At 42.5% G+C, this 25,072-nt stretch overlaps 2 protein-coding genes across 2 annotated transcripts in view; one reads left to right on the top strand and one right to left on the bottom strand.

The window, feature by feature from the left end:
- The window catches only part of LOC110986820 (sodium-dependent phosphate transport protein 2B-like), a 369,275-nt gene that overhangs the window by 221,830 nt on the left and 122,373 nt on the right, over positions 1 to 25,072 (bottom strand). The window lies entirely within an intron of this gene.
- The window catches only part of LOC110986773 (uncharacterized), a 26,203-nt gene continuing 7,584 nt past the window's right edge, over positions 6,454 to 25,072 (top strand). The window contains exons 1-11 of the mRNA XM_087136636.1: positions 6,454 to 7,117; positions 7,279 to 7,338; positions 14,209 to 14,312; positions 14,960 to 15,058; positions 16,207 to 16,305; positions 17,150 to 17,299; positions 19,650 to 19,889; positions 21,227 to 21,325; positions 21,492 to 21,590; positions 22,523 to 22,621; positions 24,525 to 24,533. Coding sequence (XP_086992762.1) covers positions 6,685 to 7,117; positions 7,279 to 7,338; positions 14,209 to 14,312; positions 14,960 to 15,058; positions 16,207 to 16,305; positions 17,150 to 17,299; positions 19,650 to 19,889; positions 21,227 to 21,325; positions 21,492 to 21,590; positions 22,523 to 22,621; positions 24,525 to 24,533 — 1,491 coding nt within the window. The 5' untranslated portion in view covers positions 6,454 to 6,684. The remainder of the gene's footprint in view (positions 7,118 to 7,278; positions 7,339 to 14,208; positions 14,313 to 14,959; positions 15,059 to 16,206; positions 16,306 to 17,149; positions 17,300 to 19,649; positions 19,890 to 21,226; positions 21,326 to 21,491; positions 21,591 to 22,522; positions 22,622 to 24,524; positions 24,534 to 25,072) is intronic.

Here is a 25,072-nt window from a genome sequence, read left to right as displayed (position 1 = left end):
TGTCTTCTTTTCCCCATGGTTAAACCTATGTCAACTTTTGGAAACTTTTATCGAACATACCCGTAAAATGTGGACGCAACTCACACTAAACACATAGACTTGGGGCATGAAGGTTCACAAGTTTCCTTTTTGCCGAAACCATAAAGACTGAACTGAATTCAGTGAGGCTTTAGTAATTCCCCCAAAGCAGATATCTATTTTTAGACCACCCTAACAAAAACATTCTGGCAATTCTGCTGTCTTGGAAATGCAGAAAAGCCGAAGCAAAACATACATGTGCACGGTCAGCATGTTTCATACGTGAATGGTTCCAGCGTGTCGAGCGCGTAGTGGCGGATATACCGTGAGTGATATACATGTATTATTTTCCGTTTGGAGTCCTAATCTCCCTTGTGCAAAGCCCGAGAACAAACAGTGCCAGGAGACGCAATAAACTCCTTGGAGAGAATCCCCACCAAGCCGGGTACTCACGCGCCCAGCTCCTTAGATCAAAGGAAAGGGTCTGACGTCGGCGTCCCGGGTATTGGACTCTATGAATTACAGGCGACTATTACAGGAAGTGACTGGTACCCTTCATCTGTAGGGTTCGTCAGGTTAAGCCCGCGACGTACGGGGGTACTCCTTGATGTAAACTTGCTTACGAGCCATCGAGCACTGATCGAGTGTCTGAAGATCGGTGACGCTACGCGACAAGTAAGTTTCCGAAAATGTAACTGCTTAAACAACACCAATTAAGGATGGTGTGTCGGGAAAACTTTCAATAAATCCACAGAAACTGATGAGAAGCATCACAGCAATAGATTCGAAGTTGCTAAATCCGGTAAATTTCGATTTGTTGATTTGGCGCAAATATTATATACAGGATTCCCTTTTATCCGGGCCCTCGATTTGATCCGTCGATTGTCTCTATATTTACAGTTTTTCGTCGTGATATTTCTTATTAACACGCGCATGGGTCCATTCTTTTTTTTTTCCTAGCCATGGAAAAGGTTACACCATGGTTATATACTACACTACTGTATCCCCTGTACTGTCTACAAACGATATTTTTCTTACGCTGCAGTGACTCGGACACTAACTCCAAGGCCGTGACTTGCAAACAAACGTACTATACCCGGTTGCAGGTGCATAACAGCGAATACAATACGGCTCAGTCATTCGAGTAATTGTTGTCCCCGAAAATCGCTGTTATTACCTTCCCGCATGCAGCAGGGGGGCCGTCACACTTTACCAAATTTTATGTCGTCCTGAACAAAATGAGCGTCAAGGTACAACAAGTGGGATAAAGCGGCTAGTCTGGCTCCATACTCCTAAAATTGTTGTGAATGACAATAACACTGACTGCTTCAGTAAGTTGAAGTGCATGGCTGATATAGTTATATTTCCACAAAAGGGCATTTCTGCCTCCTCTCACAGCCCAGAATGGGACCGGAATTCAAGAATGATCTCTTTTCTATTTCATGTACAGCATAGAATGATCCATTTCCCTGCACGTCATGTGATATTTTGATGATTCCAGTCATGTTTAATTTATGTGTATGGGGTGTTGGGATTTATTTCTCTAATGGCATGTTGTACCATTATGAAGGGTTCACTTCTCAGTACTGACAAATGCATGTGAACACGATGCATGCATAAATTCTAAATTATGTAGAAAAGGGCATCTTTCCTGCTTGAGTGTAATTTTCTGTGAAGGTGCATTCAGTAGGCCTACAACAGGCATGGCGCATGGCCATATAGTTATGTAGTAAGGAACGAAGTGTACATTTTTAAAGAATGAATCAGTACCCCGCAAAAAAATGCATTTTTAGTAACAATTATTTGGTGTTGTGCGTATAACTTTGATTACTTAGCGCAGATCCTATTGGAAGTCGACATCTTAAGATAATAGATGACGACGTGTTGGAAACAAGAAGACGGTTTCCAAGTGTCCTGTCATGGTGACCCCGAATCAGAAACATGTTAGTGACGTCGAAGCAGGGTGGCCCCTGAAAACAAAGAACCAGACACGGTTACATCATCTGACAGAGGCAAGCACAATTCAGGAAGCAGACGACATTCATGAACATCATTTTCACTCAACAATCGGCATGTTTCTCACAGAGCTTCTCTCAAACGACGAAAAAGTGGAGATCCTTTGATTTGAATGGGCAAGGACGCGAAGAAGAAGAGTCTCCACCTTTTCAGTCGTTTCTCCGATTTAAACCACGTCCCTCCCCACTATTGTTGTCCATTTTTTTTTTTTACAAAAGAACAGAAAGGATTTACTGATGCTTTGAGAGCAGTGACATGAATTCCATCATTTGTCTAGCGTTGGCTGGCTGTACATAAAAGCTTCATATCTGTCCCAAGTAACTCCTCGGCTGGGTGCACAACTACTTTTCATTCACAAGCACAGTACTTCACGTACATGCTTTATACGAGGTTGCACACAGACATGCAGATGACACCGTCAGCGTATCGCATGGCACACACACTGTCCTACGGTCCAAATGGATTTACATATACAGTATATCTATTTGTTTGTTGCGGAAATAGGCCCTTTGCTAAATAAAAGTTAGCAAAGGCTATCGATATGACTGTACGGAGCTGGGGACCTTTTACACCACCAAGCAAGTTTGTCGAGTGACTGATTTGAGAACTACAGTTCACTGTCTCTTCAAATGAAGAAAATTGTTCATGAATTGTGATTGTGTAAGTTGTTATCGAACACTTTACAGAATAGGGTGACGTCACAAGAGTGGTTTTAAAAAATACACCGCTCTCGGGGGGGGGGCATGTTAGCCCAGGCTTAATGTGCATTTCGCTCTTGCACTGGCAGGTTTTCTCCAGGTACTTCGGTTTCCACCTGCGTCTAAAACTGGACCTTCTTCCTAGCTCTGAAATGTGATGCTGATTAATAAAGGTTATGAATAAACATTTGGTTATTGGCGCAAACAGCCTGAGTAGCTAAAAACGCCATTAAAACAAAACAACAAAAACATCTCTTTCAAGATGTGTTTTGCGTCGGGGAGATGTTAATTTACATAACGGGTTTTGCCCTTACCCAACGTATACATTGATAAACACTGTATGCTCAGTGCTTGACCGAGAGCTTGCGAAAAAAATTCGAGAGGTTTAGACGTCTGCACTAGTAAGCAGAAGGTCGTGAGTTCGAGTCCCACCCAAGTAAGCTTGTGAATTTTTTTCGCTAGCTCTTGGACAAGCACTGAGCATACAGTGTTTATCAATATATACGTTGGGTAAGGGCAAAACCCGTTATATAAAAAAATCTCTTTCGTTCCTGCATGCGGCTGCAATGAATCCCCTCTCATTCTTGCGTAACCGGATGGCTGCAAGGTTGTTTGACGTCTAGGGTACCTTCTTGGTGATCCTTTAGCTTTGTTCTTAGCGATAGTATTAGTAGCTTCGTCGCTGTAGTGAACCAGGTTTGGCAGAAGTACAGTCGAAGCTCATTAACATAAGGCCTGTTGGACTTTGCTAATTACCTTGTCCCCTCCTTCCTCCATGGTTATAACAGGAACCTTGTATCATCAGGAATGAAAAGCAAAGGACCTACAAATTTCCTTGTCTTAAACAGAATCTTGTATTAACGGTGCTCTAATTAACGAAGTTCGACTGTATACCACCAATAGGTGAGCTACATACAGTGACGTTGCCAATATTTTCTTTAATTCGTAATCCAGGCAGTTTACTTTATTTTACCTTGAACATAAACTTTCATTTATACCTTTTTTCGGCAAAAAAAATTATTGTCCAAAAGGAGAAAAAATGTTATTAAGAAAGACTTTCGAATTTGTATTTATTTTCTAAGGCAAAGGAGCCATTAAAAAGATCAGCACTCGCTAAAAACATTATGACTCGATCTATTCTTCGCTCAAAGAAAAAATAATGGTTCCTTTTTGAAAACTAGAGATGCCTTTGAAGCGGTCAGGGAAGTTTTGGTCGAGACTCCAAGGAACACTGTTCTGCTGCTTCAGATGCTGCAAAGGGGACGAGTTCTGGAGTCAACGGTACTACGAGACCCATTATTTAAAAATAGGTAAGTTTAGGTGGGTTGGTTTGGGTTGGGTTGCATTGCGATGGGTTGGGTTTGGTGGGGTTGGGTTGGGTTAAGTTGATTTGGGTTGAGTGGGTGGGAATGGGTTGGGTTGGATGGAGAAGGGTTGGGTGGGGATGAGTTGGGTTTGGTGGGGTGAGAATGGGTTGGGTTGGGTTGGGTCGGGTTGGGTGGGGATGGTTTGGGTTGGATGAGGATAGGCTGGGTTGGTTGGTTGGGGATGGGTTGGGTTGGATGGAGAAGGATTGGGTGGGGATGAGTTGGGTTGGGTGGGGATGGGTTGGCTTTGGTTGGGTGGGGATGGGTTGGGCCGGGTTGGGTGGGGATGGTTTGGGTTGGATGGAGAAGGATTGGGTGGGGATGCGTTGGGTTGGGTGGGGATGGGTTGGCTTTGGTTGGGTGGGGATGGGTTGGGCCGGGTTGGGTGGGGATGGTTTGGGTTGGATGGGGCTGGGTTGGGTTGGGTTGGGTTGACCTAACTGCCTCTTTCCCTTCTTTCGTGCCCCAAACCCCACATAACGATGCGGAGGCTTTTGCGTAATTTATTCTTGTGCCCATTATAAATAAAAGTTGAGACACAACTCGGCGACTGTTCTCATTATTTTCCACGACGTCGCGTGGTGTTGTCGAGTGACATTCTAGGCCCAGCGTTAGTCGAAACACAGTCACGCGATTGCATGTGCATGCAAAGCCGCCACGAGCGGCAGTCTCGACTCTGTGTGCGATTTTAAGTTACATTTTTGATACTAACATTGGAAATGCTTGACTTGTATTAAAATTTTAGTCACAACTCTTGAATACCACTGAACTCAATATATGTACGTGTGTAAATGATAAGAATATGAATGTGGAACTCACGGTGCAAAATTTGTGAGGGAAATGTCAATGAACTTAAGCCTATATCGAGCCTTTTCTGCGGAGAACGACAGCAGTCGTAATGCAGTTATTGGACATACAGTGACTTTGGTCGAGTGCGGCCGGCCATCGTAGTTTTAGGCCTATCTACCTCAAAACTTCAGTTTCAACTGACCGTCGCCGCTGGGCTGGGGGCACCACACTCGAGCTCGTATGCGCTGCAGGCCCATTGCCAGCCTTATTGCGTATAACGGCGTGCCTTCGTAGCGTGCGTGATCACTGCATGCGTGGGCCGCACCGCGCGGCGAGTCCCCCCGGAACTACTGCAAGGTATCACGTCCACATATTGTACACGTCTATGGAATTCCATATCTGCCGTCGCCCGTCGTGCGTCGCCCCGTCACTCTTTTCACGCTTGCATAGTGCTATTTTTCACTTTGACCCTTGATCTTTTCGCACTGATTTGTTCGATCGATCCGCCATGCTCTCTGTGCTTCCACAATATCCCAAGAGATCATACCCCGGAAATACAAGAGTACCGTTGAACTGAATATAAATAATAAGTTACTTACAATGTTTGATTCCTTAGGCCTTACATCTTTTATAAGAGACGAACTGATTCAACATTATTTTGAGGGCGGGTATACCTAGGATGAAATCTGCTGTATAGGGCCTACTCCAAATTAGACATGACTTGAGTTGCACGTAGGTACACAGAAGTCTTTTAAACAGTAATGTTACCTTGTTAGCCCCATAAATAGAGCTGATATGCTGGACTACCTGTGCTCACCGGCCTATCACTATGACTAATACACACCCACAAACCCCAGCACGTCATGTTTTCTGACATATAACCGAGTGATAATTGCCCCTGTCATTCAATAAAAAGTTACTTATCCACAGCACAATTGGCAAAAACAATTTGCTGTATAGTATTTGTGGATTTCACGGTGAAATTGCGAGGCATAAAAATGGAATGTCTGTATCGGCTAGCAGATTTCTTTCTAGAATTTCATGAAATAAGTCAGCGCATTTGCGGAAAAAAAGTTTCCCTAAAAAAACACTTGGTTGAGTTTTCAGAAAGGCGACGCGCGACGGACGACGGCAGATAATGGCATTCCATATAATAAACGCACGCCATAATTTTGGCTGATTAACATGCTGCCCTCAACGACGATTTTTAGAGAGATGACAACTTTTATAACGACCCAGCCGGGTAACTTAATAGGACCCTACAAGTCGTATTCAACAATGGCAAGAATTATTTTTATTTCGGTTTAGTATGTTTTTAATTACACACAGGCCTAAGCCTAATATGGCGACTAATGGCCTCCATCGCTGAATTACATCTTTAAAAGATAATCTCAACCTGGACACTTATCGGCTGCCCAAATGCGTCAGCTTTCAAGTTGACGTTTATTGTACACACGCTCCCTTGAGGTTCCCCCACCGCGCATGCTTATACCAGCAATATTTAGTGCGAAACGAGACAATGCACACCAGTAAAGGTGCAGGTACTCTGACGTTTTCTATGCACATCAGTGAATAGCATTATTGCATTACTATATTTTTCTCTTTTGCAAATCAGAGAATATTATATCAATACGTGACTGTGACTGTTAGTTTTCTTACGGACATTCGTTATGTGTAGCTTGAGGTGGCCAATATGTAACATAATAGCGACGAGAGTGCTCGTCCGATGGACTTGGTGCTTTAGAACAACTCGTATTTCTAGTAATCATTGTGAATTCCCATCGTAAGCGATCGACATGAGTAGTTATTACAGTGGTTACAGTGGTACTTTGTTGAAACCCGTTGATGAGGACGTTGAGGCGGAGTCGTTCTGCCAGCCTGCGGCTTCATCAACCCGAAGCAGATGTGTCACTTTTCATAATGGTAACCATGCTCCAAAAAACTGTGCTGACTTATTAGAAACGGGCCACTGGCAGCGCAGATTGAGACGCGGGGGGACGCTTTCTGCAGATGAAAATGACGGATTGACAGAGTCCGGTGACATTCCCAGCGGTTACGGCTCCATCATCACTGACGGAAGCGAGTGGCCGAATTCAGGAGGGGGAAGGACTCAGCACAGCGCGGAGCAACAGAGGGACTCTGGGGTGATTGTATCTCGAACGTCCACTGCATCACGCCTGAAAGCCAGGCTGCGCCATCGCCAGATCAGGGCTAAGCACGGGAAAAATGGTAAATTGATCAGATTAGCTTTTGCCTTGGAACGCATTTTAATGATGCAAATGACCACTCACGCCACTATTAATGGATGGAGCAAATAGGTAGATCACGGGGGCTATTGGACAATGCTCAAAGATCAGAAATAATCAATATCATTTGGGGTCCTTTTTCAGGAAATGTTGGTGTCCCAACTCATCTCACAGCGACTCCTGGTCAGCTGCATGAACACAGACGTAAGTTGTAAAAAAAAACTTGAATTGAATAATGCATTTAGAGAGGGAAGCAACGTAAAAGCGATGTAATTTTGGTGCTGTTCCCGTTTAAAATGCCTCCAAATTTGTATTCGGCTGTAGATTAAAAGTAGGGTCATAGAGTTGCGTAACTCTGTGGAATACGCCTGTCTTCCTTCCTCCTCTGCATGTTTCGAGTTGTCGTAAGCCCATAACTCCTCTTCAAACAATGATTGAAAAAGGCAGTACACATTCAATCAAACGCAAATATACATGCTGAGAAGGACAATATTTACGGGAAAAGCGAGTGTTTAAATTCATTGTACACTTTCGAGTTTGTATACTTTGGGAGAAATAATAACTCCAGGGGTGTGAAATCTCTCCTTTAACTTCAATTTTCTTCTTCGGCGTCTATAGACCTTTCATTTTCATGATATTGAAGGTTTACGTATCATGAGTAAACTGTGACATGCCTTTCCAATCACAAAACCCTTGGCTTTCCGACTACAAAATATTTTGCGTTTTCTCTTAAGTAAGTCCATGAAGACTTTTCCCCAGCATGTCTATGTAGTCGTCAGACCGTATCAGTTACAAGTCTCTTTTAATATATTCCATAAGCCTAGAGGTAGTCCCTTGAAATTTCAGTGTATACAGGCCTACTTGCTTCGTCCTTTATGGCAACCCAGTGATGCAGGGAGAGAGGGTGCAGGGAAACCGCTAGGTTTGCTCAAATCAACTTGACGTCTCCCCTTTGGTGGATCATGGCGTGAACCTGATTAGCAGGAATGATAATATAACAGTGCCTTTAAATGACAGACACTTTTAGATTTTGTGCAACCATGGGCGTAAATCCCGGGGATGGGAAGGCATATATCCCCACTTTTTTGGGGGGGAGAGGGTGGGCTATTGAATCATCATTTTCGTAATGAGAAAAAATTAAGACGGATTGTGAAGAATTTGTTTGGACCTCCCAACAACCAAAATGTAATTCAGTGCCGTTCTGATGTAAGATTCTGCAGTACATCTTGTATCATGAACATCGCCCCAGTGTCGTATGCATGGTGTCGGCACCCCCCCACACACACACACACATATACTGTTGTTGTCTAGTAATTCAAAATAATGACAAATCTGTCTCATCGTATATCGGTTGTGCCGGTTGTGGATTGTACGTACTTTGAGAAAAACAGCATCAATACGGTACCGCTCAGTGTTCCAGCTTACATTTGACCATCAGAAAAGGGACCCTTAGGAATTCTATCGTTGCCGTTCAAGTGGGGGTGAATACAACAGGTGAAAAATGGACTTGCACTTTAGAAAACTTACTTATTTTTCCCCCTACCCCGGCACAGTTCTAGATGCTGGATACGCCATGGATCAACAGTACGCGAAGTACAAGATGCGTATAATTATACTCGTGTGCGTCGCCAAGATTTTTTTCCGGGAAGGGGGCGAATCATGGATACGTATATACGATGGGCAATGCAGTGATTTTTTTCCAGGGGGAAAAGCACTCATCAGTAACAAACTAACAATCCATCACTTCTGGGGTATTTTTTTAAAGCAAAATAATAATTTTGCTTCCCATTTCTCCCTTTCCTTTTTTCTTTTCTTATGTTTTTTCTTATTTTTTTCCCAGGGTGCTAACGCCCCCCTGCCCCTCCCCCATCGTGGCGCCCATTACAGTCTAAAAGCTCAGAATACATCTCGGTGGTTGTATACCTATTATACGTTGTTTCATTCTGGACACCATACTCAAGCTACATCAGTCTGCTCATGTACATGACTCACGGATGTTTCTTGAAATGACGACGCAAACCGGTTATGCATTATACGATATTGTATCTGCACATTTCCCGTAATGGTCCCCAGATCATAATCGTTTTGTTTTACCCCCCTGCGGTTGCCTGTTTCTGACGTAGGGCGTTAGCCACGTTGTCGAAAAAAAATTAGTGTTTGGTCATGTTGTCTTCAAGGACAGTATATTTCAGGTTGCTGTGGCCAGCAAGCAGTTTGAAACAATTTGTTCAGAACCATTTCAATAATGCTGTCCAGTTATGACTAACATGTTTGAGGAAGTAACGAAGAAAACTGTTGTATTGTTTTGTGCAGTTATGAGAAGTTACAGATGGCAGCGTAAGTATATATGCAGTTCAGTGTATTTTCACAATAAAGGCGATCGATTGATATTAAAGGAGAAGGCAAATTATGACGTCAGATCAAATAAAGATCGAGGTTGCTGTGAAGTTGCAAATTAAGGTGAACACATTGCAACTCAGCGAATTTCGATACAATTTTGTGATGACAACTTCACTTCGCTGCAAATGAGAAGCGGTTCTTCAGAGTGACAATAATACTGATGGGTACCGATCGTGCCAATGAAGTACAAATTTTCAGCCTGACATGTAATTCGTTTTAACAAATTACGCACTGATCCACAAAGCCCCTTGCTGGCGTTCGTTATTTCTCCACATCAAACATAGCAGAGACATGTCAAGGGCCAGGCGCCCATGGCCATGGAAAAATAGTATGAAGCATGCATACCTCGAATCACATGGGAATCAACGCAAAACAGCGCCATTTGGAGGCTCAAGTAATTCGTTATTACGAATTAGTAATTCGTCAAAACGAAAATTAAAAAATTCGTTAAAATTCTTTAAAACGAATTACTGTCATGCTGACGGAAAATGTATACTTTGTTGGCACAATTGGGCTTTCCGATTGTGATGTTGCACCGTTGTTAAGACTGATGCTTATAGCCTACGGAAGTTGGCTATTTCTCAACTAACAGGGCTATTGAGACTTTGACTCCAACTTTCCAATTTTAGTTCTCTTCCAAGAAACTAACCTTTTAGTAAATGTGTGCAATTTGGTACTGAACATACGGAGAGCATTTAATGATGTCGGACTAACAACCAAGGAGGCTTGGAGCATGAGCCGGAGACACGACGAGTCGCATTTTTCTGTTTGGCTTGTGTGAGAAAATGACAGGGTCTTTACACCGACTGACTAGTGTCTGTGTGTAGAGACATTTTTCACACACGTGACTAAATGTAAACATTACCACCGCGGCACCACGTGTAGAACGCCTTGGCCACGGCGATTGTATATATTCCTACGGGCAGCTTCAACCACGTGCAAGCGCACGTGCGAACCTGCACGCTTGACTAGTTTATCTTGAATAAGTGAATTACCATCACAACACTATGCACTCATTACCATCACAACACATCAGAGGTCTAGCACGATCGTGATATCACTGGAAAAGGTCTATAGAGGCACAATACTGTAGCAATCATGTCTCATGATGTTTCATTTAAGCGTCAAGGTATCATGTAAAATTCACAGACTACTCCATCAGAGCTATGCACGTATTGCAAAACAAACACACAGGCCACCTCATATTGGCAGAAAAGGTGCCAGGGGCGTAAATCCCAGGGGATGGAATATATCCCCCCACACTTTTTGACCCGGGAGGTGGGCTATTGAAGCATCCCCCACAAGCACACACTTTTTCTTGTTGAGAAGGGGAAAGGCGAATTTGGAGATATCTTTTGATCTTCCTAACAGAACCTGTATTTCAATAGTTCTGAAAAGGAAGAAATAGTGCAAAGGCGCTCCTCATCAGTAATGCTCCCCCCTTTAGTCCCCGGTACAGAAAGTTACGGAGCTGAAGGTGTACAAGTACGGTGTTCAATGTGCAACGTCGAATAAGCTCACTGAGTTGGGAAAAAAAGACTCGGGAATTGACTTGGCAAATTTGACTTGCCACTTGATTTGACTCGGCAAGAAAATTCTTTGCCTTGGATTGACAGGATAAATGACATGTTTACTGTCCAACGATACAGATTCTCGAGTTTGTATGCCTAAGGCAGGCTATTGTATGTTATATTAACCTCATCAACGTGACGCCGGGCATCTCTTCTCTACATAATTTTTTTCAAATTCAGAAAAACTGGCTATAATGAGTAAAAATAGGCTGCCCCGACAGAGCAAGATATTAACGTTTGGTTCTGAGAGAGCAATATTATGTTTCCCTATTTATAACGCTGAACGAGAAAGCAAATTATTTTTCGAAATTAACATGTTACACCGCTCCCATCCGAGCTATACACTCTTATTACTCAAAGATACACTTTCTGGGAAATTCTGACTACTTTCTTTCTTAAAGATTTTCTATTTTAGTAGAGATCATGGCAAAATGGTACTCTCCCCATATAACACATGTACCACCATACCAGTCTCTGGGGGGTGTTGACGTCCATTCCGTGATTTTAGACTCTTCTCAAGTCGGGTCACGTTTTTATTAACGAATGAACTGTGTGATAATTAAAGGTATACTGGTGGCTCAGTTTCCTTGCTTGGTGTTGGCTCTACAATGGGCACTGGGAATCTCTTAAATCTCTTCCCACAAGTCTCAGTCCGATCCGCCTACCCAAAATGCCTCCATAGTACTGTACAGTACGTGTAAATGTACAGTACTACATGTACAGTACATGTACGCATAACAAGCTTAAGTGCAAATGACGTAAATCTGAGCAGGATGCCAGTCTATGCGTGGCCCGTGGATTGGGGTGACGCGACCAGTCACATCAGTCTAAACTCTAAAAGTGTAGCGGTGCGTGCGTAAACAGGGCCTTGTACCCTGTAGGCCGACTGTACACGTACGGAAAAGGCCTCGTAGTCGTACGTATCCACCTGTTCACCCGTCCATGTAGCTTCATAGAAACACCCATCCCGTAGCGGAAAAAAATGGCCATGTTGAGTTATACCCGTACATGTATCATCATGTGAGGAATTCATGTTAGTTGAAGCGTTTTTATGCATGAGATTGCAGCAGTAAATGTCACAATGTCGCATTCTGGAACAGGCACAGGATATGACTCGGAGGATGAAGATATCTGTAAGTCCTCCCCCTCATAACAGTTAACACTAACGTCTACCTCCATGGTAAAAGTGACTAACACAAACATTGAAACAGTAACAGTCGTGACAGTAACACTACAGCAACGTGTATGTACCTGACCTAACCATGCTTGCTTAACATGTCCTATGGAGAATTCGTCCTAAGATGAAGAATTTAAGCAGGGCCTTGAATCAACCATGTTAGTTGATGGTTGATGGTGCTGGTCTGCTAGTGGAAGACGTCAGACTCTGAACATGAATCGACTCTTTGTTTTCCACACTATCTGACTTAGTTGAACCCCAACTATTTCCCAGCACCCTCCCCAATGACTGTTGCCTTGTACTAGTGGTGCTAACCCCACCCTTGACATGTTTGACCTGTAATAAGTTATACATTCCTTCATCAATACTGGGACCTGTTTATTCTAAGCATGTCCTCAACATTATCAAAGCTAGGGAGGCTCATTGTCAGAGTCTTTCAAGTGTAGGCCCCAATTTTTTTGTTTTTGTTTTTGTATTTGTTTTTTTTATCGTCAAGAGGATGTCATAAGAAACATTTTGATACAAGTTTGTTATGCACAAAATATTGATTTAAGGCAGGGATATTTTGAGATGTCTGGGATGTTTTTTTGTAAATGTTTGACGTAGAGCAAACTCTTTTTTTTTTTTTACACAAAAGTGATTGTGGAGTTTGAAAAGCCTTAAATTCATATTTTCATAAAATGTTTGTTCTTATTCGTGCCTTATTTATTGAATTGAATGCTGGCTTCATTTGAAATTTCAAAAATTTTGAAATTGGAAATTAAATAGAGGAGCTAGAGCATGCAGAAGAAATGTTTAAATTACAATTTCCAATTTAAAAAAATGAGTCCCCAAAGAAACAGCGCCCTCACTCATTTATGCATGTCTCTATGAAAACCAAGTCTTACGTATTTTCTAGCATGTCTAGAAAGATTTTGAATGTTGCCCATTTACAACCTGACAACTTCTCATGGTTTGAGCCTTGCCAGTTTAGTAGCCTCCATTGTAAATTGACACATCCCACATGTCCAACTTCCTCAGCATGTATACATGTAGCTATGCATGAAATACCTACATGTAGGTACTGATGTTAAGCTTGTGTTGAGGATTGTTGGTCACATGAGGTTTTTCTCTTTGTAGTTAAAAAAGAGAGTACATGTATTTGATCAGATAAGGAAACCTGTTTCTGCCTAGTGTAAATAAGAGAAAGCACTTAGCTGCAGTTGTTCATGATATGGTCATCATGTACCCTCAGAAGTAGATCCGTGTTCTGCTGTGGGGTCTGTCTTCCGCTGTGCTCCCTCACGCATGGTGGACAGCGGACCCCACAGCTCTGGGGGAGATGGTGATGTACATGTACCAGTTATGTTTGCTACATAGCATCAGTCAACCCCAATCAGATCCAAGGTGCTTTGCTTAGTAACCATTCATCGAATTCACCGATTGCACCCGCTGAGTCACGTTACCTAGAGTGGGTATCAAACATCAACTTCCTTTGATGTTCCTACATGTATGTCAAATCTTGGATACTAATTGTAACACAGGCGGATTGGTCACTGACATCTTTTCTACTGCTTATGCCGTAGTATCATCGTGATCCAACTGATATTTAATCAGCATGCTGATTAAACACTTGGATAACTGACGATTTAACATTACTTTTTCCCCCAGGTTTTGGGACTCCTTACAAGCCCAAACTGTCTTCCCTTTCAAAACATATCTAGGACTGTAACCTTCTTCTTTGCTTGGCTTAGGAGAAGCAGGATTGCGCATTGTACATTCTGTCAGGGCAACTGACTAGTCAATCAGCTGTCAAAATTCTAACAGCTCTTTACAGAGCTCTGCATGGATGGACATGTTGTCAGACATGTCAAAGCATAGAAAATTAGTGAGTATTCCAACTGGCTAACTGTCCAATTCCTGTTATTTGTTGGTATGTCCTAACAGTACTTCCCAAGGAAAAGATTTTCCATGAAATGGCCCGGACAGGCAACCTGCCAGAAGTTGAGAAAATGATCAAAGATCGAATCAACGTCAATTGCATGGATGAGGTAAGTGTACAGTACTGGCTGACTGGGTAGGTTTATGCCAACAATTAGAATAATCGACATGTAACACTAACCAGTCACAAGAACAACCTGTACTCTTGGGAAGGATTGTACATCATATGGGTCATTACAATCTACTGTGGTGTGGTCCATTGAATTTTTGACACCCAGTGAAACAAGATTAGGGTGCCATGGACCCGTAACGGTGTACAAAGAAGCATGGACCACATATCACTGATGGCAAACAACCAAAAGTGTGGCATCCACAGCACCATACTATTGTCATCAGTACATCACGTTTTTGTACACCCATGGAAGTAAACAAATCAGAAATGAAGGCAAAGGTGCCATTTACCTTCATAAGTGTGTTAAAGGATTCATTTTAAGAAATGAGAGGATTTAGTTTTCCAGCAAGTAATAAGATGGAGTTGTTCTCTTTCTTCCAAATCGTAAACTCTTCATTGCAGTTTACAGATAGAACAGGTTTCTGAATCTCTCAACGTGAAAATTAAGGCAAAATGTGTCAGATTTATGATTGTTGGACATGCACTTTACCAAAAAACTTCCCAAGAATCCCAACTCATGTAAAAATAAAATCAGATCTGTCAAACTCACATCGTTTTTGGATTTACCTCTTGACTTCCTGATAGAAAGACCGTTCTGCCCTCCATCTAGCTGCGGGCCAGGGTCACGTGGAGGTCGTCAAGTCATTACTTGATAACGACGCCAACGTTGATGCTGCGGACAAGGTGAGGCCAGCACCAGCCCAATTTCATAGAGCTGCTTAATCATAAACTTATCTTAAGCGCAAAAAACCTTGCTGAAAAAAAGTTACCAGCTTAAATTCTGTGTGATTGTCATGTTAACCAAACAGCAGGTGAATACCATTCCAAAACAACATACGTCATACAGAGTTTTGGCTGGTAACCTGATTTGTCAAGCAAGGTTTTTCCGTGCTTAAGCAGATTTTGCACTTAAGAAATTGGCCTAACACACAACGTTAAGCGCAGTAGAGTAAAGCATTTAGCTGCTGTGCGACAATGAGCCGGGAACCAGTCGCAGGCATATGTTTTGCATTGCATCTTGGCTGGTAACCCCACCCTTGCCAAGTAAAAGTAATGCGACTATCCCAACAAGTACATGTACATGCATGCACTCAGCATCTCCGTTTTATTGGTGCAGTTCACTACATTGCCAAGCCCTCTTCAGGGGCTCAAATCAAGCGTGCACTGCGTGAGAAAACTCAACATCTCAGGACTCTATTACTGAGAGATCAGCTGTAAATCTTTGTACCTTGTCTACGCTCACACAACCAAGTCGGGTCCATAACTAGTCCTTTCACAAGTCCCTTCATAAGACCAGCCATAAGTAGCCAAGTGAAAAATGGCAAAGGAGTGCTTTTGTCACAGTTCACGTGAGAAGCTTATGACTTGGCTTAAGACTAGATGAACTTGTGATGGACTTGCAGGGACTTGTAAATTGTAATGAACTCGACTACAGCACTGGTTTTGCCAGATTTCTGAAATCAAGTGCAAGATATTAAAACTTTTTGGGGGGCATTCTCCTTCACGATCATTACGAGTTACTGTGATTCAAAGTGATAAGACATCTGTAGGGGTAACTCGTGAGTCAGGGGTGTTGGGTTCAAGCACTACCGGAGCAAGTTACTGAATTTTTTTTTTCTGATTCTCTGAAATTACTGAATAGCAATAAAAGTCCAGTTTAAAAATTAATAAATTCTGTTAAGTAGCCCTGCGATGGTGCAGTGCATTTTTAAATGGAGACTCATTTTGTGAAATCTGATCACAGACGTGCACAAGTAATCTTGGAACACTATGCCGAAATGGTTGAATCAAATTGAGCTGGATCGAATGGAGCTGTTTTTCATGTTTTGCAGTTTGGCATGAACGCACTGCTGTGGGCTGCGTGGTTCGGACAGAAGACAGCAATTGAAGCACTGTGCAATGGTGGAGCTCTGGTCAAGGCTGAAAATAAGGTAGGTGAATAGAAGCAAAATTGATGACGTAGTGTGACCCCTGTCAGCACAGCCAAACGTTGACTCACATGCACCCAAAACGGTTTGAGCTGGTGTCAGATGCTTCATTCTCAAATGACTGTAACTTGCTGAAATACTGAATTGGCAGTGGGTGGCGGCTGTTGTTGAAACACTGCCACTAGGGTACTCATTAGCCAAACGTAGCTGAAATGCAACAGCGGTCGTAAGCATTTGTAGACTGTGGGGTTTAGTCAACGCAGAGAGCGTTTAGAAACTGAAACTATATATTGTGCCTGAGGCTGGCATTTATCAAGTGCGTCGCATGGTACAGGACCCTCTTTTCTTGTGGGGGTTCTCATTTCAGCTTTGCTGGAGTTTGTTACATTAAGCAGAGCTGAAAATTTAGAGATTGTAGTTGATGCTACATACGATTGGACAAATTGACACCAGGTTATCAGAATGGTTGCACAATTCTGATATAATCGGTCTGAAAAACTTGCTACATACGTTTGCATGTTGTAGTACAGGTTGGAGGAAAGTAGACTAGAGCTACCCTTCTGTGATGACATTTGGCCGCAGGTCAATTACAGTTAATTAGTCAACCTTAGAGCTCCCGTAAAGAGAAACAGTCGCCATAACTGAGTCAGTTGGCTATGACCTGGAGGATCACATGCATATGATTTCCGTAAGCCCACATATTATTTCCAGCCATAGCCACAACTTATGGACACAGCCCTCGTCTTGAGGCCCTGTCAATGTCAATCAGCATGCCCCACATTACATGAAGTAAACCACTCTAAAAAAAATCGGACCGCAAACTCAGTTGACCATTCTCTGCTTACAGCAAGGACTCACCATCGTCCACTGTGCGGCCTCTCGCGGCCACGTGGACATCTTGAGGTACATTGTGGAAAACCTCCTAGAGGAGGACAGCATGGATTCCGATGACGACGAGTCTGGACTCCTGCCGAGCTTTGGGGCAGTGCAAGGAAAGGTACAGATGGAGCTTAACTTTTCTGACACATTTTGAAGGGACAGATTTTTGTCAGGAAAAGGGGATCAATGAGGGAGGAAGAGGGAATGGATAAGAAACAGCACAGTTTTTGTGAATGATCGCCAGAGCATGAAATGACAGGGTTAGTCAGACGGCTGCAAAAGAGAGAAGGGCTGGTGGGAGGTTTTATGGGCTAGGCTCAGCGCACTTGCCAAGACCGTACATTCAAACAGAAATCGTGCACCACTAGTACCCTTTTAAGTGTTCTTCATTTCATTTGAAAGAAATGACACGCGACCTCTCTTGGTGTTGTCATTTTACTTATCTGCTTGGAAAAACTGGTTACCAGTCAAAATGTAATGGAGTGCATATTTCTTGTGACTGGTTCTTATGACTGGTTCTTTTGAATGGTTCTTATGACTTTCGTTTAGCTGCTGCGCAAAAAATAGCTCGAGGTTTTTGGGTGGATTCAGCACTAGATAGCCCCACAAAACCTGATTTGTAAAGAATGAAATAAATGTGTAAGTGATTGCTGAAACGCAATCCTTTGGGCTTTTATCTGGGGGATTTACATTTTGGAACTTTCCGCTGCCTCTCATATATGCTCTGCCAGCATACACAGATCATGACAGATGGTCTACGTGTATTGGGAAATACTGATGACGTCAATGCACATGGAGACAGACATCTGTTGCAAGTCTTTAGGGATTGCCTGTAGTGTGTCATTCATGGAAAGGTTCGACCTTGAAATAATCACCTGAGCTTGCTCTTAATTTGGCTTCTGCAGTTTAAATATCAAGAAGTAAACACGGATTGATCTTTCAAAAAAAGTTTCTCTTCTGGTTGATGTGCCTTTCTCTTTTGAAAATTGTGATCATTTATTTGTGTGGCTTGGAATTGTGGGTGGCACACATGCGCACTCACTGGCACAGTGGTTGTGGGGACTGCTTGAATGTTGAACAATACATGTAGCTAGTATTACAGGGATAAGTTTATTTCCCTGACAGTCTTTTGGGGGCCCAGAAGTGTGTCTCAAATTTCCCAACCACAAGAAGGGTCCCTTGAACATGGGGCCAGCCAGGGCATTCACTCCCTGCAAGTGCAGGATTGGTGCAAAATGGCTTCCGCAGTGCAGTTCAGCAGGTGAACTATATTTTGACCGTCCGTCATTTGCTCTTTAACAATGTGCATGGGCAATACAGTAACACTCAAATGTCCATTGTCAAACTTTCTGTATTGCAATCTCATCCCATCTAACATGCTGCCCTAAGTTGCCACTCTCAAGCACTGTGGGTCAGTGAAATCTGTGGATTCCCTCCACACTGAGAACTGAAATTGGCTATAGATAACCAGCAGGGGGCCTGTTTCCAAATGACAGGTGGTCCAATTTGTTAATGACTTTTTGATCAGGTGTTGGTCAACTACTGTTTTGACCATAGTGGTAACATTTTAACTTGCCCCCCTGCATGCCTGACATGTTGGAATGCTCCTTCGTTATTGGATTGCTCACAGTCACTGAACAAGACCCCTCCCAACTGGTTGTGCCTGCTCACTCATGAAATCCACCCTTGCATGATTGTATCTGTGTGTGCACTCTCTGTCCTTGGAATCCTCAAGATGACTGGGCTGTTTGGCGCTGCAGCCAGCTATGTAGGCCTAAAAGATAAAAAGAGCCAGGAGGACGCCACAAAGAAGAACAGGTTCCGTCCGGAGAGCTCTTTTTTGGAGCAGCGGTGCACCGGCCAGGTATGGTATCCAACCTCCCACCCTGCAACTCAGTACAGTTCACCCTTTGCCACAGTTACATGCACTTGGGAAAAGTTGCTGTGACTACCAAATGGTTGCACAAATACCTGAAAATGGATCGTTTTTGTCCCCAATTTCTTCCTTTACTGGAGCATGGCAGTGTCAAACATCTAAGCCGTTTCTTCGAAACAGGATCAGGCCAAACGCCCCAAGATTCAAATATAAACTGGTTTGATTTTGTGAATTGAAAAAAAAACCCAAGATTTCCAAACGTCTGGATTGTAGTGTGGAATGAACTGTGTGCAGAGCAGATGTTGCAAAGTTGCAGGGTGCTTTCTTGTCACTGGTATGTACAGTAACTGCACTGGTACAGGCACGTATATATGCAGGAAATAAGTACAGAAGTAAGGACATGCATGTACATGCCTGTATTTGATGGCGAGGTTTGATGAGGAAGACTGTGGTGATTTCATGTTGAATGTGGTCCCTGTCAAATTGCATGAGATCACCCAGGTGTGTTTATCAAACGGACCAACTGGGTCATGTTTTGATTTGTGAGAAGAGGCTTTAAAAGTTTGTGTCGTTTCAACCCGCGCAACCCAAGGACAAAACTCCCGCGGCAGCCTGGATTTCTAATAATGCCTTGAGTGGTAATGCCACAAGCAGCGTGCACCGAATGTCCAATAACTCACTGATGAGTAACATCAGGCGAGTGTCTGTAGCGCCCTTCAATTACCTCAGCGGTCACATGCCCCTGGGCAGCAGGAAGAGTCCACAGATAAGGGAGCCTAAGCCTCAGTTCCGAGGGGAAGACTCGCTGATGGAGAACAGGAGCTGGTTTCAGGTAGTTTGATCTGGCTCATGAATATGCATGAGGTCCTCATTTGCATGGCTGATTACCAGGGGATTTCTACACTGGCCAGCACTGGTTGGAGGTACAGGTTGTTTCTCAGATTTCTGCGCGAGGTCCTTCTTGTACAGAATTGTTTCAGGATATTCTAGGCAGACCTGCAGCTATTTTTTGTGGTTTGTGAATATGAGCCAAAAGCCATTCCTTATTATAAATAGACCTGCATGAAAAGTTTCCTGATAATTTTGGTCTGATCGTCAGAATTTTTGCTGGCTCTTGAATATGCATGAAGCACTTTTCATAGTATAGCGAGGATCAAACAGGAAGATTAATTTGAGATGTAGCTTTTGTTATGTCTGGTTCCAATGGTAAATATGCTTGAAGAACTCCCTACTATTTGACACAAGGAAATACGTGTACTAGATTGGCCAGCACTGATTTGCAAGCAAGATGTTGTATGTGGGAGTCACTCTTGACTGTGCTTGAGGCCTTTTGTCTCTTTTGAGAAGGTTAAAGACATCTCTAGATTGACTTGCAGCTTCTCCTGTTCCTGAATATTCATGGATTGCTCTGAAGAGGAAGAGGAGACCCTTGATCGACCAGAGTTGTTTTTTGTTAAGGGAACTAAGCAAGAATGTACAAGGCAGACACCAATATAGGATGAATTATCGTGCATAGATGAAGTTGGCCTCTTTTTCCTCATATGAGTTGGAGTTTAGTTTAACCCTTTAAAAGCACACACTCACCTTGTCAGAGCAGCAGGTGCTTCATTGTTACCTTGCTCATCAAGTCCAGTATTGGTTTCTCAGGAATTGTATACACATTTGCACTTGATCTTATTCCCTTCTGATTGCCGACATCTCACTCTGTAGTTGACTGCCATTGTCACAAGACGTCAATGGTGCAGACAATGCGATGCGCTCGATGTGAAAATGACAAACTGAAGATCCCCATGGATGTTTTGTCGGCATACACCACATCTTTCAATTTGCTGTCACTCTTGTATGTTTGCGTTTGATGAGATTTGAAAGCTTGCATGATGAAGAACACAGTGTCGGTGGGTTTGAGGTAGCACCGTGTAAAAATTAACCCTTTGTGAATTGCTGAGGTTCAGAAAAGAACCAGTTATTTTTATGCACTACAAGCACCTCTTTTTTAAAAAGATTTAATAAAAAGGTTTAAAAGGTTTAATAAACCTCAGTTAATACTTTGAAATGAATGCCTGTAAGTCTTATTTTCACAGATATAGCCTGTAAATCGTCCTTTTTTAATAGATTCTGTGTACAGCCTTGACTTTTCTTCCTAATTATTTGGCATGGTCCTGTTTTTAGAGTAACAAAACCCCTCTTCACCTGGCCGCCGAGAACGGCCGCTTGGAAGCCACGGAGTACCTCATACAGGTCAAGTGCAACAAGCTAGCTAGAACCTCGGTAAGTTGAGCAAATCTCTTGTGCTCAGTCTTCTGATGTTTACACTGGTGGAACTTGAAGCGTTAATGTTATTGTTGTGAATGCAGACCCACAATGCAACACAGATCCCTGTGAACCAAGCCGGGACAATTTTACAGGACAGTTTTGGGTTTTTTCTGTGTTGTAGGATGGTAGCACAGCCCTTCATCTGGCTGCCAAGAGAGGCCACATCGAAATGGTAAATCTCCTCCTTGAGAACAACTTGGAAATCGACATCAGAAACCAGGTACGACGGACGAGATTCAGCATTTCTGAAACCTAAATGCAGTATTAAAGATAGATGTCATCTGACTGCCAAGCCATCAGTTTACGAGTCAAACCATTTTGAATCTTGCTGGTAGCTTTTAAGTGGCACAGCTGTAATACTTTGTTATTTCTCCCTTTCAATGTCAAATGCATCTGACCTTCCTGTTTTATACCTTTGCCCTTTTTGAGTTGGTGCTATCCCATGTTTGATACGTTGTGGGTGGGCATAATCCCTCACTCTATGCCGTTTCATGACCCTACTATATAAGTAACTCTGGTGCTGCTTTGTATTTCAATTTTTCTTACCCTGCTGCTGTTTCATGTTCATTTTTTTGTTTCTGTTGCTGTTAGTCATTTCATGCTTCTGACCTTCCCATTCTTCTTTGTGGTTGTTTCCTGTATGGCTGCTGTTTAGTGTTTGATTTTAGTTTCTATTAAGGAGGGCATGTCCTTTTTGCTTTCTATTTTTATTATCTTTTTTCTACTGACCTTTCTCCCATTTGTTGTTTTAATTTTCTTCTGACTGTGCCACTGTTTAATTCATGAGCGTTGTATGAAGAAGAATGGACTAAGAATGCTCTTGAGCCCAGTGGCGGCCATCTTACTGTGCCAAATGCAAAGGTGATTGTTGGCTTGCTTTCCACAGCAGTTGTTTTATTTGGCACAGTAAGATGGCCGCCGTTGGCTTCAGCAACCTTTGTGTGTTGATTGTGGGCATGTGAGTCCAGACCTTTTTTTATAACATCCATGGTATAATTTCTTTTTCTTTCTTTTTTGGGCTGTGGGTGAGCATGAGCCCTTTGCTCGTCACTTCTTCTTCTTTTTCCGATCTGCTGTTTGCTGTTTGCAGATTTCCTGACCATGTTACCATTTTGTGTCTTTTTTTTTGGGTGTCTTCTTTTGTCACTATAGGAGGGCATGACCCCTTTGTTGTATGCAGCCGAGGAAGGGCATGCTAATGTCGTTGATCTCCTTCTCAGGCAGAAAGCGGACTGCAATGTGAAAGCCAATGTAAGTCTCAATAGAAACACTTGGGTTGTTTTAGTGATCGGAACAGAAAAAGTCGATTGCTTGCTTGTTTGATCGAGTGATCAGCTTGGGCCTACCGTTTAAGATCTACATCGAACGAGAGACCAAGAATCCTCTGTTCATGTGCTGGAACTTTTTAGAACCTTTGCATAAGTCAGAATTATTGAAACAAACCTCAAGAACCTCAAGAATTCTCTGAATTGCTTAGTAAAGTGGTCATGCCATTGACTTTTGTATTCTCAGCATAACTAAAACCATCAACATAAGTAAAACTATCGACAGATTTCAGAGTTACGACTCACAGCGGCATCATTAATGATAATTTGGAACCCCAAAAGGCTGAAATTTGGTGCCTTGAGGGTTGCCCCATTCGGAGAAGCATGAAATACTGTTGTCTCTCATCAGTGATAAGGCCAATGTATTTTAAAGGGGCAGCCGAATATCTGCAGGTGTCCTTAAAGTAACTAACAAAATTATTGTGGAAAGGCATACTTCCTTTAAAGACAGTGGAGCGATTCTTCCGGGCAAGCTGTCATTTTTAAGAAAGCAATGAAAGGCCACAGTTTTGGATATTGCCATTAATAGTTCCTTTTTAATTTGCTGAAGCACGAAAGTATTGACTTGATTCACACACACCTGCAGTTGCTATGTCATGTCAGTTCAGTGCTCAAGATCGCCAAGCCACTTGTCCGGGACTCTCAATTCAGGCGCAGTTCAAAACGTGACTATGCAACTTGTGAAATGAAATCGAGATCCTAGAACAGTACTTTTCTCTGAATATACAGCATTCACTGAGCTGAAACTTCATAGAGTTAGTTTTTACTTTTCTTTAGATTTTGAGGACTTTGGTTGCCTCAGATGAACATTACGCACAAATGACTAATGATGGACTGTACCTTTAACATCCAACCACAAATGAAACTTTCAGCTAACGTCATAAAAATGGAGTTAGAAAGAACTAGGCGGTGCTGGTTGTTTGTCTAATGAGGGTGGAGCTCTGCTTCAGCACTGTGACAACAGCGGCGCTTTTCCAACTTCCCCATCATTGAAAGAACAAATGAGAATGTTTATCAATACTTAACTGAGTTCATAGGCAAATACCTTAATAAGTTGGCCAGTGCACCATCTGGACCAGTGGCTTAAAGGCGCCTTTCCACATGCCAAGCGTTGCGTATCCGTCCAAATTGCCTCAGGTGGTTTTGACAGCCGAACGCAGTGCATACATGTGTTACGTTCATGGGGGGGTCGATTTTCGTGTCCGTGAAAATGAAACGCATTAACGCAGGGTATAAGCAACGCATCATAAAAACATACCTATGGAAAGGCGTCTTTGTTAGGATTAACTTTCCTCAGGTCATACTAGATATTCCAAGGGGTACATCTGTGGGACAGGTTGTTCATCTGGTAGGTAGGTAGGCAGGTAGCTCAGCCAAATCAAGTGGTTGTTAACGTTTCTTGCGACCACTGACATATTGTCAATTGTATTTACTTTTCTTTGTGTCTCTCTATCTTCAACATCTCGAGCTTTTAACTTAATCCCAGAACTACTCCAGCCACTGACCTGTTAAAAGGTAGCTTGTAAAAACTGTTTGGACAGGTTCTGTCAATATTCCATGTTTGTAAATTTAATTTGAAGGTAGTTGCAAAGGACCTCTTGAGGCTTTTATTCTCTGAGGCTTTATAAAATAAATGAATTTGACATATGAGAGATGAATTTTTAAGAGCAAGATGCCGTCATGGTAGAGGAAATTTCTATTGGTGTGTTTTGAAAGGAATTGTTTGGAAGGGCGTGATGTATCTTGATCTTGATAAATTAGGAAATGCTTTCTCAACTTGTTTTTACTTTGCCTCTTTTTCTTCTTTCATGTTGTCACTGACTTCCCAGGAAAAAAGGGTAAGTGGATTTGAGCAGGATCATTTTTTTCTAGAATGTAGAGGATGTTTATGTCTGAAAGCCAGAAATCTTTTATAGATCACAGTGTGAAGGAATTTGGCGTGCTTGCTTGCCAACACACATTACATAGTTCATGTACACAGATTCAAATAGTGATAGAGGGGATAGGACACCAGAGGGCAAAGGTACCAGCAGGCATTGACTGTTAATGAAAATAATGATCCATATGCTGTTATGGGCATTCAGAATGTGAGTTGTGTTGCACGGAGTACTTTTCACATCAGCACAACAGTAAGTTATAAGTGTACATGAATATAAGCATGGCTTAAGCATGGTTCTGTTTCGAATGTTTAGTGTGCAGTGTGGCACCATCAAATTGAAGTAGTTCGTTCTTTTGAGAAACACCAATGTTAGGATGAAAAATAATCATATCCAGTAGTATGTAACGCTTTGAAATCTAATAGAGGCTTTGCGTGGTAGCCATCTTAATACAGGACAGTCCTCTTGTTGAAAAGTGTTTGCATAAGGTTTCCCGCAAT

The sequence above is a fragment of the Acanthaster planci genome, linkage group LG05 (genome assembly GCF_054643075.1).
Source record: "Acanthaster planci isolate LZ-2023a linkage group LG05, COTS_SCS, whole genome shotgun sequence".
NCBI classification, from domain to species: Eukaryota; Metazoa; Echinodermata; class Asteroidea; order Valvatida; family Acanthasteridae; genus Acanthaster; species Acanthaster planci.
This window is presented reverse-complemented; position numbering and strand designations above follow the sequence as displayed.